Source organism: Acomys minous (assembly GCF_964271855.1).
Source record: "Acomys minous genome assembly, chromosome: 13".
Lineage (NCBI taxonomy): Eukaryota > Metazoa > Chordata > Mammalia > Rodentia > Muridae > Acomys > Acomys minous.
In genome coordinates this window covers 104,543,668-104,559,031 of record NC_140495.1, presented here as the reverse complement: position 1 = coordinate 104,559,031, position 15,364 = coordinate 104,543,668, and the positions used below count along the sequence as shown (strand labels likewise).

At 53.9% G+C, this 15,364-nt stretch overlaps 2 protein-coding genes across 3 annotated transcripts in view; one reads left to right on the top strand and one right to left on the bottom strand.

The window, feature by feature from the left end:
* DNMT3L (DNA methyltransferase 3 like) overlaps nt 1–3,126 on the bottom strand; it is a 20,896-nt gene extending 17,770 nt beyond the window's left edge. Inside the window, exon 1 of the mRNA XM_084752810.1 lies at nt 3,032–3,126. The gene's annotated coding sequence lies outside the window, so the exon portion shown is untranslated. The remainder of the gene's footprint in view (nt 1–3,031) is intronic.
* On the top strand, nt 1,910–15,364 carry AIRE (autoimmune regulator; the record flags this gene model as incomplete). 2 transcript variants are annotated; one of them, XM_084752809.1, is made up of 14 exons in its annotated part: nt 1,910–2,044; nt 2,364–2,538; nt 2,748–2,903; nt 3,281–3,355; nt 3,817–3,930; nt 5,791–5,927; nt 6,122–6,202; nt 7,696–7,808; nt 9,202–9,301; nt 10,155–10,337; nt 11,384–11,505; nt 11,596–11,692; nt 13,423–13,491; nt 15,232–15,364. In XM_084752809.1, the coding sequence occupies 14 exons, from the start codon at nt 1,910–1,912 to the stop codon at nt 15,310–15,312; spliced, it is 1,638 nt and encodes a 545-aa protein (XP_084608935.1). In that variant the 3' UTR covers nt 15,313–15,364. The 2 variants fall into 2 exon arrangements, with proteins under 2 accessions (XP_084608935.1, XP_084608934.1); XM_084752808.1 differs by having other exon boundaries at nt 7,693–7,808.

Here is a 15,364-nt window from a genome sequence, read left to right as displayed (position 1 = left end):
GTCTTACCATTTACTCCTTGTCAACCATCAACACTCATAGTTGGGGGGAAGGGAGCAGGGAGGCAGCACAGACTGACTGCAACACTGACTGCACCTCCCAGGCACCTTCCTGCTGCTGTAGGCTCTCAGCTGGCTAGGGGAACAAATTCCCCCTCACGTCCACTCTGCGTCCCTGTCCATCTGCCTCCAGGACACCTCCCTGATTTTCTCGCAGCCCCTGTCTCTCAGGTTGTGCAACCCTCTGGTCTCTGTCATGGGTCCTGAGAATGCTCCTTGGACTATGAGGGGAACAAGACCGGAAACTTGCACAGTCCAGGAGCATCTGACTGGGGCAGTAGTTCCTCAACCTGTGGGTCACGACCTCTTTGGGGGGGGTGTGCTGTTGAACAACCTTTTCACAGGGGTCACCTATCAGAAGCCCTCCAGCATGTCAGGTATTTATATTACAAATTGTAACAGTAGCAAAATTACAGTTATGAAGTAGCAATGAAATAATTTTGTGGTGGTGGGGGTCACCACAACATGAGGGTTCTAGGGGTTCAGCACTGGTCTTGGGGGGGGGGTCTCTTGCTTCTTGCCCCTTCCTGATGTACTCTACCTGATAGAGCCCCCTAGTTCAATGTCCTGGCCACCTGAGTTCAGAGATAGGCCGAGTGTCCTTCCCACTCAGCCGTACACAGGCTGGACCACCTCCTCTGTCCTATTGGAATCTTCCATTTAACCCTGGGTCTAGGACAGCTAGGGCCTCCATCCAAGTCCACTGTCCAGCCCACTGCATGGGTTTTCTACTGCAGCTACTCAGAGGTGCCAGCACACGTGGGCAACCAGGCTGTGGTTAGAACTGTTTTGGCTCCTGCCGCCCCACCCCCCACCCCAGTTATTTTATTTTGTTTTGTAGTATTATGTGTACGAATGGCTTTTTTTTTTTTAATGTACATTTGGTGGCCATGTACACACAGTGCCAGTAGGAGCCAAAAGAGGGCGTCATAACCTCTGGAACCAGAGTTAAGCATGGTTGTGAGTCATCGTGTGGGTGTTTGAGACCCAAACCAGGGTCCTCTGCAAGGGTAATAAGTGTTCTTTGTGTGTGTGTGTGTGTGTGTGTGTGTGTGTGTGTGTGTGTGTGTTTTCTTTTTTGGGGGGTGTTGTTTGTTTGTTTGTTGGGTTTTTTTGGAGACATGGTTTCTCAGTGTAGCCCTGGTTAACCTGGAACTCACTCTGTAAACCAAGCTAGCCTTGAACTCACAGAGATCCTCCTGCCTCTGTTTCCCAAGTGCTAGGATTAAAGGTGTGCGTTACTATGCCCGGCTTTCCGCTTTTTTTTTTTTTAAAGGCAGGTTCTCTGGCTCAACCTGGAGCTTATTCATTCAGCCAGTTGCCTGGTCAATGAACTCTACAACCGCTCCTGTCTCTGCCTCCTCCCAGCACAGGGAGAACTCAGATCCTCAGGTTTTGTTTGCCTGGCAGGCAAATTGTCCACAGGAGCCATCTTTCCAGCCCATCCTGGTTTTTACCTATAAACAGAACCTTCTGGAGGGAGGCTGGAGGGGCAACCATCCTACTTCCTCTGCTCCTAACCCAGGCAGCTGCCCTGGGTCCCACAGGAAAGGAACACCAGCTGCCATAGGGCCTCCCGAACCGGCCGCAGGACACTCTCTGTTCCCGCGTGCAGAAGCAGGGCCCTGATTGGCTCCAGGGTGAACACCAGCCTCTGCTCTTTCCTGGTTGAAAGTATAACAGAGCGGTTGAGCAAGGCAAACGTCGCCTTTCCCCTGCTGGGGAGAAGGTATATGCCCTCACAGGTGCCTCCCCGAATAGCACCAAGACACCCAAGGGAAGGGAGAAAGGGAACACGCAAGCACGGACAGGCCAGCAGGGGGCGCGAGGTGGCTCAGCCCGTGTCGAGAGGATGGCCGGCGGGGATGGGATGCTGCGACGCCTGCTGAAGCTACACCGCACTGAGATCGCGGTGGCCATAGACAGCGCCTTTCCGCTGCTGCACGCTCTGGCCGACCACGACGTGGTCCCAGAGGACAAGTTCCAGGTGGGCTTCTGCGCCCCCCTCCCCCGCCGGCGCTTCTCAGTCTCCCCACGCCTCTACCCACAACCTAGGTGATCCCTCCCAACACCCATGCTATACCCACACCCTCCCCCTACCAGCCAAGGAGTGGTCCCAGGCCTCCTCAGGAGACCTCTCCAGGTCAAGTTCCAGGTGAGTCCCCTAACCTCACACCCTGTGTACCCCGACTCCCTAGGGCCCCTGCCGGGAATGGCAGGAATAGGCAGGTCTCCCTTCCCAAAGAGGCAGCAGGGGTTGGATGGAGGTAGGGGGGTGCACAGGTAGCCCCGTATTGTCACTGCAGGAGACCCTGCGGCTGAAGGAGAAGGAGGGGTGCTCCCAGGCCTTTCACGCCCTGCTGTCCTGGCTCCTGACCCAGGACAGTGGGGCCATCCTGGATTTCTGGAGGGTTCTCTTTAAGGACTACAATCTGGAGCGGTACAGCCGCCTGCGTGCCATCCTGGATGGCTTCCCCAAAGGTGGGTAGCACTGGGGCTATGGGTGTAAGTCCCTACTTGTTTTAAGGGAGCCACAACAACTCCCCCAGAGCCTAAGACGCAAAAGAAAACAGCAGAGGCCCGGTTCCCCCCTTCCTCAAGAGTGTCCTGTTCTAGAGCCCACTTTAGGGATAAGGCTCTAAGACGGCAAGGGGTGGGGTGGGGGCCTTTTTCCTGCCTCTGAACTGCAGATGTGGACCTCAGCCAGCCCCGGAAAGGAAGGAAGCCCCTTGCTGTTCCCAAGGTCACAGTACTGCCACCCAGACCCCCCACCAAGAGAAAAGCTCCAGAGGAACCTCGAGCCACCCCGCCAGCCACCCTGGCCCCAAAGAGCACCTCTAGCCCAGGTACACAGGGAGAGGAGCTAGGTAGAGTTGCAGGGCCCTCCCCAACTGGCTCTCAGGAGCCAGCTTACTGATACCACCCCAGGGAGGGCCAGCCTGCCAGAGCCACAGAGTCACCTGAGTGCTCAGACCTGAGCATTGGAGGATGCTCACAGCCTCTCGGCTTCTTACTGTTCTGAATGCTGAGCTCCTGGGCTAACCGCAGGTGCCTTTAATTTCCTTTCTGTTGAAGAACAAATCAGCCCAGCCCTGCTTAAGAACTCTTGATGGGACCCTACCAGGTGCTCTCTCTCTCCCCCACCTCACTCTACACCCCAGACCCACCAGAAGCACCCCAGCCCAGAAAGGAGGGCTAGGCTGCCTCCACTTCCCCTTCACAGGCTCCCACCCAAAGATTAAGCCCCCCAAGAAGCCAGAGGGCAACTCGGAGTCACAGCGCCTCCCGCTGGGAAACGGTGAGTAAGGCCAAGAGGGCAAGGGGCTGATTGAGGAAGTGGAGGGGCTCTGATCCCATTGGCCTCAGCTGGATGGCCCAGGCAAAAGATGGAGAGTCCTTGGGTCCAAATGTCTTGTCAGTCACCCCACCCACACTGCCCTGGGGGTTGGGGGGGTCTCACCTCCTAGACCTCTATCCATTCTAATGCTCACAACCTTCCAGGCAGCTCAGAAACATAGCCATGAGGGAACTAGCTCCTCAGCTGGCTCCACCTTAACTACACCCACACCCTACCTTTGCACCGGTCCCAGGGATCCCAAACACCTGTGTTTGATGGTCCTCACCCCCAGGATGGCCTAGGAACTCTGTGCCCCATCACAACAGGGTCCCACGCTGCCATGAGACGCTTGCGATCCCCTCAGTCCCCTCAGACCCGTGTTCATGTTTGCTGTCCTGGGGGATGGGGGGGGGTCTCTCCAGGAATCCAGACCATGGCAGCTTCCGTCCAGAGGGCTGTGACTGTGTCCCCTGGGGATGTCCCAGGAGTCCGAGGGGCCGTGGAAGGGATTCTTATCCAGCAAGTGTTTGAGTCAGGTAATTCACGGGAAACAGACTGCCAGGGAGACCTAGGCCCTCAAGGGGGAAGGAGGTGTCCCGGCAGCCAGTGGGCCGCATGAAGTTCGGCCAGCTTTGGAGCAGAGAGGCAATGCTGAAGGCCCCCTACATGGGCAGATCTTCTGTCAGGCCAGTGGTCCATTGTCACATTCAGGCGTGGAAAGCCCACCTCCTCCACATCAGTGGGTCCTTACACATGGGCTCCCATTCTCTTAAGTGCCCATATTGCCCACCCACGGTAGCCCGCCACAGCTTATGCCCTCGCCTCAGGCATCTATGGTGGCCTGTCCAATCCCTTTTTTTTTTTTTTGTCCAGACTCCTCCCACAACTGCTTAACTACTAGGTGGGCTAGCAGGTCACCTTCTACAGCCACCCAAATTATCTGCACAGGACAGAGCTGGGGGCAGGGTCGCTCATCATTGCAGATTCTGCTCCATGGCACCCTGGACACTGGACTTGGATGCCATGGACAGCCAGGATGGCCTGAGAGCCGATGTCAGTCCTCATCTGCCCTCATCAGAGCAACCAGAAGAATCCTACCTGACCTCTTCTGGGGATGCTATAACAAAAGGCTTGTGACAGCAGATCCCAAAAGTCAGGGACATGTCCCTCCAGAGGCTATGGAGGGTCCCTTCTGTTGTCTTTTTTGTTGTTTCGTTTTTCTTTTCTATTTATTAATTTTGTAAATTTTTTTTTGAGACAGGGTTTCTCTGTGTGGCCATAGCTGTCCTGGATTCACTCTGTAGACCAGGCTGGCCTTGAACTCACAGCAATCCGCCTGCCTCTGCCTCCCAAGTCCTGGGATTAAAGGTGTGCGCCACCACGCCTGGCTTTGTTTTTAAAGACAGGGTTTCTCTATGTAGCCTTGGCTGTCTTACACTCACTTTGTAGACCAGGCTGACCTCGAACTCACAGAGATCCACCTTCTCTGCCTTCTGAGTGCTGGCACTGCCTCTCCAGTCTGACGGTGTCTCTCTGTTTTCACCTTTCTATTTAAAAAAAAAAAAAGATTTATTTCTTTACTATGATGAATAGTGTTTTGCCTGCATGTACACTATGCACCAGAAGAGGGCACCAGATCTCATTATAGATGATTATGAGCCACTATTTGGTTGCTGCAGATTGAACTCAGGACTTTTGAAAGGGCAGGCAGTGCTCTTAACCTCTGAGCTATCTCTCCAGCCCTGTTTTCACATTTCTTTGTAAGGACATTGGATTTAGGGTCTAGTATGACATCCCCCTTTTATTGTTGTCTTTGTTGTTGTGGGTTTTTGTTTGTTTGTTTGTTTGTTTGTTTTCGAGACAGGGTTTCTCTGCAGCCTTGCTGCCCTGGACTCACTTTGTAGGCCAGGCTGGCCTTAAACTCACAGTGATCTGACTGCCTCTGCCTCCTTAGTGCTGGTATTAAAGGCATGTGCCCCCACACCCAACTTGCTGTCGTTTTGTTTTGTGTGTGTTTTGTTTTTGTTTTTTAAGATAGAGTTTCTCTGTGTAGTCTTGGCCGTCCTGGAACTCACTCTGTAGACCAGGCTGGCCTTGAACTCATAGAGATCTGCCCGCCTCTCCCTCCCAAATGGTCGGATTAAAGGTATGTGCCACCAATGCCCAACTACGACATCATCTTAACCAATTATTTCTCCAAAGACCTTGTGTCCAATAAGATCCTATTCCAAGCTTGTGAATGGACACTGTTTACTTTATTATAATCCCAGCAAGATTGCCTCACTGGACCCAGGACCCAGGCCTCAGACTTGGCTAGGGGGTGGGGAGGAATGGTAGGCTGCAAGTTCTGCCAGACCCCTAGTATGAGCTCAGACATACTCTGCCTGTCCTTCCAGGAGGATCCAAGAAGTGCATCCAGGTTGGGGGGGAGTTTTACACTCCCAGCAAGTTTGAAGACCCCAGTGGCAGTGCAAAGAACAAGACCCGAAGTGGTGGCAGCCTAAAGCCGGTGGTCCGAGCCAAAGGAACCCAGGTCACTATCCCCGTAACCACCAGTTAACATGTCCACCTTTGGGGAGTTGGGCCTTGGATAGCCTCGCCTCCCCCACACAACAGCCGGGACTTCTTCCTGGGGGTTGGAGTTGCTTCCCAGAAGCACCTGGTACAGGGGTCACAAGGCTCTTCCCTGCCCCTACCTACCTCCTTATGACCCCGTATCTATTGTAGGGAAGAGATGAACAGAAAGTGGGCCAGCAGTGTGGGGTCCCTGCCCTCCCAACCCTCCCCAGTGAGCCCCAGACTCACCAGGTAAGCCCTAAGAACAGAGGCAGCCTGGCCTCCCCACCAGTGTTCAACCAGAACCTTCTTTCTGTTCCTTGTCCTGGGTATTTAGCTGCCTGGAACACAGAGGCCTGAGCCCCTGCCATGAAGGCATCTCTCTCTCTCCTCCTCCTTTGTCGCCTTCTGGTCCTTCTTGGAAGTGCTCTTTCTGATGATACACATTGAGATTTATTTATTTATTTATTTTTCGGGACATAGTTTCTCTGTGTAGCCTTTGCTGTCCTGGACTCACTTTGTAGACCAGGCTGGCCTCTCACAGAGATCCGCCTGCCTCTACCTCCCGAGTGGAGTGCTAGGACTATAGACGTGCACCACCAAGCCTTCCAGGCGAGAGATTTCAAATTAGTCAGAGCAGGTGAGGTTAACCCTTTTAAGACACGTGTTCAGCTGGGCAGCGGCGGCTTTTAATGCCAGCAGAGGCAGGCAGATTTTTGTGTGTTTGAGGCCAGCCTGGTGTACAGTGTGAGTTCCAGGACAGCCAGGGCTATACAGAGAAACCCTGTCTCGAAAAACAAAAACAAGCCGGGCGGTGATTGGCCCACGCCTTTAATTCCAGCACTCAGGAGGCAGAGGCAGATGGATTGTTTTGAGTTTGAGGCCAGCCTGGTCTACAAAGCGAGTCCAGGACAGCCAAGGCTACAGAGAGAAATCCTGTCTTGAAAAACAAAACAAAAAATAAATAAATAAACAAAACAAAAACAAACAAACACAGAAACTACACATTTGGTGCAGGCTACAAAAAAACCATCTTATCTGGGGTTGGGGGTAGGGGCTTGGAGTGGGGTTGGGGGTGGGAGGTAGGCGGTTGTGGGTGGGGGGTTGTGGGTGGGGGTGGGGGGGTTGGAAGTTGAGATGCTGCTAAAGCCAGAGCATGAGGTTCTCCAGGGATGCCAAGGTCACCAGCACCACTGTCATGGTTGCGCATGTGTCATTGATCACAGTTGCCAACACCTGAGAGCCAGGCACTCTGCTGGCCCCGGACATCAAGGGTTGAAAAGTCCAACTCTGTCCACAAAAGTGCTCTGGTTACTAGGGGCCCGTGGAAGGATTCCCTTGAATGGGATGGTCACTGCGCAGGGCCAACACAGCCTGGCATCTGGAAGCTTCTTGAGGAGGTGGTATCAGGACTCAGAGTTACCTCTATCCTGGCAAAAGCATAAGGGGGTGGGGGTGGGGGTGGGGGAGTGATAGGAGGTGCCCAGGGCTGGCAGGAAATCCCACAGGCCCGTATTAGGTGAGTGGGGAGAGTACCCAGTACTCCTTCCTGAGAGGGACACCTGCTAGGTCTGTAGGATGGGCAGCGTAGAGGTCAGGCAGGCCCAAGAAGGGAGCAGAGAGGGAATCTAGGAGTCAGCCCCTGGCGGTGAGCCTTGTAGGAGGAGCCCTTCCAGAGTGGGTCTCTCAGGCGGGCACTGTGCTCTGTTCTGGGTGTGCACGGGCCCTTCTCGCCTGGTCAGAAGAATGAGGACGAGTGTGCTGTGTGTCACGACGGAGGTGAGCTCATCTGCTGTGACGGCTGTCCCCGGGCCTTCCACCTGGCTTGCCTGTCCCCGCCTCTGCGGGAGATCCCCAGGTGAGCAGAGCTCCCGTCCCTGCTTGGCCATCCTGATCCCCCAACTGTCCTTATCTGCCGACCTTGGAGAAGCCTGGCAGCTTCCAGACTCACAGATGGACAGGAAGGGCGCCCAGGAAGAGTTGTGGGCTAGGCATGGTGGGACTCTCTTGCCATGGCACCTACCTCCCCTCCCTGCCACATGGCCCACTCAGGCCTAAAGGCACCATAACACGATGCCACTCAAGGCAAAGGTGGCCATATTGTGATTTTTCACCCCAGGTTCTCAGCATCCTGGGTTTTTAGCTCATACTTCCTTGGGCACAGGCCTTTTCCCAAGGCCCCTCGAAATCTCACTCCCGATCGGGTGTCGTGGCACAGACCTGTAATCCCAGCACTCGGGAGGCAGAGGCAGATGGATCTCTGTGAGTTCGAGGCCAGCCTGGTCTACAAAGTGAGTCTAGGATAGCCAAGGCTACACAGAGAAACCTTCTCTTGAAAAAAGAAAGAAAGAAAGAAAGAAATCTCACTCTAATTCCAGCACTCAGGAGGCAGGGGCAGGTGGATCGCTGTGAGTTCGAGGCCAGCCTGGTCTACAAAGCGGGTCCAGGACAGCCAAAGCTACACAAAGAAACTCTGTCTCAAAAAAACCAAAAAAAGAAAAAGAAAAAAAAGAAAAAAAAGAAAAAAGAAAGAAAGAAAGAAAGAAAGAAATCTCACTCCCACAAAGATGTGCTGTTTACTCCCCTCACTGACTGCACAGGTCTCTGTTCTGCGGTGTGGGGTTCTAGCCTGGACTCTGCCTCTCTAATCCTCTTTCACCAGGGTCTTTCCTTCCTGCCCTTGCCCTCTCCCCCCAACCGGCCCATTCCTACAGGGCTGTGGGTGTTCTCAGAGTGGAAACAGGGAGGGAGGACCCACAGCTGGGCCAGGCCTATGACAAGCAGGCACAGGTGCTAAGGGTGAGTGGGCATGGGGAATTCTTTTTTTTTTTTTTTTTTTTTTTGAGACAGGGTCTCTCTGTGTAGCCTTGGCCGTCCTGGACTTGCTTTGTAGACCAGGCTGGCCTCGAACTCAAAGTGATCTGCCTGCCTCTGCTTCCCAAGTGCTGGGATTAAAGGCATCTGCCACACCGGGCTGGGCATGGGGAATTCTTAAGGATTAGCAGGGAAGCACTCTAGGTACACCGACTCTCTGGTGAGGCCACCCTCCAGGGGGAAATAACCCACATCATATTGAACTTTCCTTGTGGTACCCAACTCTTCCATTTCTGGGCTTGGTGTCCCGTTTCTGAATGAGTATGGTGACATGGAGGGTCCTCAAGTCACCCTTGCCATGCAGTTCTAGGGGTGGGGGTGGGGGTCTGTGGTGTTTGTTTTGTCCTGCATGCCTGTGACTGGTGGCCTCTGCATAGTGGCGTCTGGAGGTGTGCCTGCTGCCTCCAGGGCAGAGTCCAGCAGAACCTGTCCCAGCCTGAGGAGTCCAGGCCCCTGGAGCCACCTGCAGAGACCCGGGTATGACCATAGTGGGTCACCCCCTTTCTTCTCTCTGCCCCTCTACAGTCCTACCTCCCGACTTCTGTGAGTCTTGCTTCCCCTGGCTGTAGTGCCATCCCCTGGCTTGGCCTGATCGGCTTTTCTGGTGACTTCCTTGTGGGGTTGAGGGGTCAGGGGGTTAAGAACAGCTGCCCAAGCTGGCTCTGTTCCTCCTACCTCATCCTTGCTAATAATTCTCCAAAAGCTTTGCATTCTGTTGTGTTACACCCCACATCCTGTTAGAACCAACCCCTGCTCCCCCCACTCCCCACCCCCACCCCCGTTTGCTGACAGGCTCTGAGGCCACTGTCATCACACCTAAGATGGCAAAGATGGAAGCTTTTGCTGAGAGCATTGGAGCCACACACCCAGCTTTTTCTTCTTTTTTAATTAATTAATTAAGGTCCTTTAAGACAGAGTTTCTTTGTGTATCAGAACCCTGTTTGTCCTGGACTCACTTTATAGACCAGGCTGGCCTGGAACTCACAGAGATCCACCTGCCTCTGCCTCCCGAGTGCTGGGAATTGAGGTGTATACCACCACGCCCAGCTCTTAAATTTATTTTAATTTTATGTGCATTGGTGTTTTACCTGCATGTATGTCTGTGACGATGTCAGATCCTCTGGAATGGGAGTTGTGAGCTGCCATGTGGTTGCTGGGAATTGAACTTGGGTTCTTTGAAAAAGCAGCCAGTGCTCTTAACCCCTAAGCCATCGCCTCAGCATGTACCAAGCCTCCTCAACCTCAGACCCACCACAGCAGCCTAGTCCTGACTCCCAGGTAGTGCCAAGCAGTGTCCTGTGCCTCCTGAGTACTGATCCTTAAATTCCAGATCCTCCCAGGGCTGAGGGCAGCTTCAGAGGAAACCAGGGGCCTGTCCAGGGAGCTCCCAGCCCGCTCAGATCCTGCCATCACATATGTGAACCTGCTGGCCCCACCTTCTACAGCCCCTTTGCCTCTGCTGGAGCCTTCAGCGCTGCATCCTCTGCTGAGTTCTGGGACTGAGGGGCAGCAGGTGAGTGAGGGGGAGTCCCTGAGGCCTGAGTCCTGTCTTCTGGGAGCTCTGGACCCACACGACAGTTATAAGCCTTAAACAGGACAGCGGATGAACCATTAGGGACTGGAATTAGAAGGGCATCCCAAGGGTCAGAGGAGGACTCGGCCTGGAGAAACTGGTTTGACAAAGGTAAGGGGGTACACCAGGAGGCACAGGGGCGTGAGGAGAGCACCTAGAGGGGGCTCCCGCGGAGCTCTCAGCCCTGCCACACAACGGGGATGTTTCAAAAAGTCCAGCTGGGCCTTCGAGATGGCTCAGCAGGTAGAAGGGCTCGCTGCCAAGCTCCAAGACTCAGGGCAAAAAGGAGAGGCTGGCTCTGCAAATAGTCCTCTGATCTCCAGTGCACACCCATGAATGAAAAGTGAATTAATTAGCCGGGCGTGGTGGCGCATGCCTTTAAGCCCAGCACTCTGGAGGCAGAGGCAGGTGGATCACTGTGAGTTCGAGGCCAGCCTGGTCTACAAAGTGAGTCCAGGACAGCCAAGGTTACACAGAGAGACCCTGTCTCGAAAAACCAAACCAACCAAACAACCAAACAAACAAAAAAGGAATTAATTAGAAAGGAAGGAAAGGAGGGGGCGGGAAACAGAGGGAGAGAGGGAGGAAGGAAGAAAGAAAGGCCTAGCTTGGTTATCTGGGCAATACATCATCCCCAGCCATGAGACAGGACAACAAATATGGAATCTCTTTGTGAGTCTCAGAATGCCCCAGGCTCCGTCTACCTCCAGCAGCCATATTCCCTGTAAGTTCCTCAGGAGCCCTACAGTTGGCGGGGAGCAGAGCTGGATGGACTGGCTGATGGGAAGCGGCTTGGAAGGCTGCTTTTTGACAGTTGCTCAGGTCCTCCCTGGTCCCTTGGAACATCAAGGCCTCGGAACTTTACTTGCAACCATGAGATTTCCCTGGTTAACCCGGGTTGGAGGGGTATAGGGTGAGCAAGTGAGCAAGCCCCCGCCCCCCCCCCCCACCCCCTGCCATCAGGTTGCTTTATTGTGTTTCTGTAGGGTCCAGCACCCAGTGCGAGGTGTGGTGTGTGTGGGGACAGCGTGGACGTGCTACGGTGCACACACTGTGCAGCCGCCTTCCACTGGCGCTGCCACTTCCCGACTGCCATTGCCCGGCCAGGGTGAGTGAGGTGGCAAGGGCCAGAGAGTAGCCAGCATCCTCACCCACCCTGGTGGTTCTCCGATGCATCAAGCTTTCCCCACTCCACTAGGACCAACCTCCGCTGCAAGTCCTGCTCTGCAGACCCGACTCCCACACCAGGCGAGGCTGCGCTGGCCTCTGTGCGTCAGGCTCCTGGACTTGCTAAGGTCAGTGTGTGGCCAGTCGAGGTAGGAATCCTGTGGGAGTGGACAAGTTAAAGCCACACCCTCTAACCACGGTCCCGTTACCTTTTTGTTTGTTTTGGTTTGGTTTTGGTTTTTCTGAGGCAGGATCTCACTCGTTACAGATCTCTGGCTGTCTTGGAATTCATTCTGTAGACCAGGCAGACCTCAAACTCAGGGAGCCGCTTGCCACTGCCTCCCAAATGCTGTGATTAGAGGCGTGTGCTGCTACTCCTGGGCGTCCCACCTCCCCCTGTGCCCCCCCCCCTTTTTAAGATTAATGCTGGGATCAGAGGTGTATGTGACCACATCTGGCTTCCCAACTACTTTTATAAAGTGTAGAACTGGCCTCTGTAAGTTTGAGTTCAGCCTGGACTGCATAGTGAGTTCCAGGTTAGCCCAGGCTAACCCTTTCTAAACAAAACAAAGCAAACAAATGAAGTGTTTTAAAGGGAAATGTCCCAAATAGCTATGAACTCACTGTTGGCACTGGGTTCCTGCGTTCAGGGAGCTCTGGACCCATAGGCCAGTTGGATTAACCCAAAACCAAGACAGCTGGCAGACCACCCCCTACCCTGCTGACATTGGGGAATACGAATCAGAAGGGCCGACACCTCCAAAGTAGCTAACTACTGCCCTGGGTAGGGGGAAGGAGAGAGAGAGAGAGAGGTTACTCCAGTTGGGAAGAGAGCCAAGGCTACTAGCTTTTGCTGACCCCCAAGAGTCACCTACCCTAGTCCTGTACCTGGCTGGACCTCCATCTCACCCCCATTTTCACTAACTGGACAGGGCCTGAGCCCTGGCTGGAGATCTGCAGTCCAGGGAGGGATCTTGTGAAGATGCATTAGGTAAGACGGCAGAGCGCATACACAGCTCAGTGCCAGACTCCAGCTTTCCCTGATAAATCCAGGCCCTTAGCTGAGGCTGGCCCTATGTGACTGAGAACCATCTGGAAGGCTATCTAGGAACCCACTTATCCTAGGATTCTGCTAGTGCCACGGGACCCAGGAAGGCATGGGGCAAGCTTCGCAGAGCCTTTAGAGCAGTGGTTCTCAGCCTTTGAGGCCAGATAATCTTTTCACAGGGGCTGCCTAAGACCATTGGAAACATCAGATATTTATGATTCACAACAGTAGCAAAGTTATAGTTATAAAGTAGCAGTGAAAATAATGTTATGGGGGGGGGGGCGTCACCACAACATGAGGAACTGTATTAAAGGGCTGCAGCATTAGGAGGGCTGAGAACCATAGCTCTCTCTAGAGTCTAGAGCCAAGAAGGGAAGGTGGGCACGCGGAAGTCACTTCTAGAACAAGGAAGAGGATTGACCAGTTGGGCCATTCCACTGGCTTCAATGTGAACTCCTGATTGGAGCTCGGTCACCACAGCCAAGATCACAGGTTCAACTGAGGACAGCTCATGTGACCAGTGAGAGCTGGTGACAGGCAGAGGGAGACAATGTCTAGGTCCTGGCCACCATGCCTCTCAGGGGCGGGGGGTATCTTTAGCTGAAAAAAAAATCCCCCTCTTTTCCCCTGAAGGCCACAGACAGTATATAGGACAGGTCGGTTGCTCCCACTCTACCTGCACTCCCTGACCTGAGGAACTGAGTGTGACTCTGCTCTGTGGTACCTGCTGCTGCCTCCGCAAGCTAGAGTTCGACCTCTGGTGGCCAGCCCACTGCTAGGTTGGGATGACTGTTGACTCTTTGGTTCTAGGTGGGGGACGACTCTGCTGGTCATGAGCCTGTTCTACATAGGGACGACCTGGAGTCCCTCCTGAATGAGGTAATAAGTCACCTGGCCTGGGCTCTGCTCTCAGCTCCTTTGCTGTCCCCAGTCAGGTGGCACCCAGTAGACCAGTGTTGCCCCATCCAAAGGCTGCTCTTCCCAGAACAGTGCATCACCATTTCCATTGCAGGATGCTGGCCTCCTCCTGCCTGTCGCCTTCTCCCACTGGGGGCCTGGCATCTGGGAGTTCTAGTGTCCTCAGGACCTCAGAACCAGGAGGGCTTAAGCCCTTGACTCTTGAGGGAGAGCTGGTAAGGTCATTCGGTGACCTTTCTCTTACTCCTCCCAGCTCAGGTTTCTGTTGGTTAAGATGGACAGGGAGAGCCAGGTGTGGTGGCCTAGGTCTTTGGTTCCCAGCACTTGGGAGGCAGATGTAGGACTGTGAGGTGGCTGCTCATCTGGGCTACATGATGAGACCCAATCTCAAAAGCCCGAGTGAGGGCTATGGTGGCGCACGCCTTCAATCCCAGCACTCGGGAGGCAGAGGCAGGTGGATCGCTGTGAGTTCAAGGCCAGCCTGGTCTACAAAGTGAGTCCAGGACAGCCAAGCCTACACAGAGAAACCCACCCTGTCTTGAAAAAAACAAAACAAACAACAACACACCCCAGAGGGCTAGAGAACGGGCTCAGTGGCTGAGTGTATATTGCTCTTGCAGAGGACCCAAGTTCCCAGCAGCCATGATATGTGGCTTCTAATTGTTTATAATTCCACTCAAGGGGATCTGATGCCTCTAGCTTCCTCAGGCACCTATACACAGACACAGACACAGACACACACAGACAGACACACACACACAGAGACACAGACACACAGATACACACACACACACACACACACACACACACACACACACACACACACACACACACACACACACACACACACACACACACACACACACAGAGTAAGAGTAGGGCTGGAAATAAGGCTCAGCGGTTAAGAGCACTGTCTGCTCTTCCAGAGGTCGGGTTCAATTCCCAGTAACCACATAGTGGTTCACAACCATCTATAATGTGATCTAGCGCCCTCTTCTGGCCTGCAGGCATACATGCAAATAGAGCACTCATACATTAAAAGAAAAGAAAAAAATTAGTAAGAGTAAATCTCTTCTAAAAACTGAAAGAGAGAGAGAGAGAGAGAGAGAGAGAGAGAGAGAGAGAGAGAGAGAGAGAGAGAGAGAAGCCAGAACCTTTTAGGACCCCATCTATTATCTATTGTAAGGGCACAAACTCATTTAGTCGTTACCACATTCCAGGTAGCCCACCCGCCCTCTTCAATGTCCACTGGCACTTTGAGAGGCTAAACTGGTCATGGGCCAATGTCCTGCCCTATGCAGTGGGCCATGCCCAGGCAGATGTGCAGAAGAGGGAGAGATGGGTGATCTGTCATGGATGGGCACTTGAAAGAATGGGACCTCCCTGATGACTTCCCAGTCCTGTTGGGATGTCTGGCCCCTGAACAGAGAGGAATGATGTAGCAAAGAAAGCCACTAAGAAGAGGAAGGGACAGCCTGATGGCCAAGCCCTGGCCTCACAGGCTGCTCAAGAAAAACACTGGATGAAGAACCCTCCCTTCAGTGGTCCTGTGGGGCCTCTGGTCTCAGGCCCTCCCCAACCTTGAAGTAGAGGACCAGGTCTGGTGATGCCACAGTGGTCCCAATCTCATGGGCGTGGCAGAGCGGGCACTGGCTCTGCGGCAGTGCAGCTGGTCTGAACTTCCACGTCCATCTCTCACAGCACTCCTTCGACGGCATCCTGCAGTGGGCCATCCAGAGCATGGCACGCCCGCTGGCCGAGGCACAGTCCTTCTCCTCCTGACCCTGGGTGGCCCAGGAGAGTGGGCAGCCTAGCCCTGCCCCACCCCCCACCC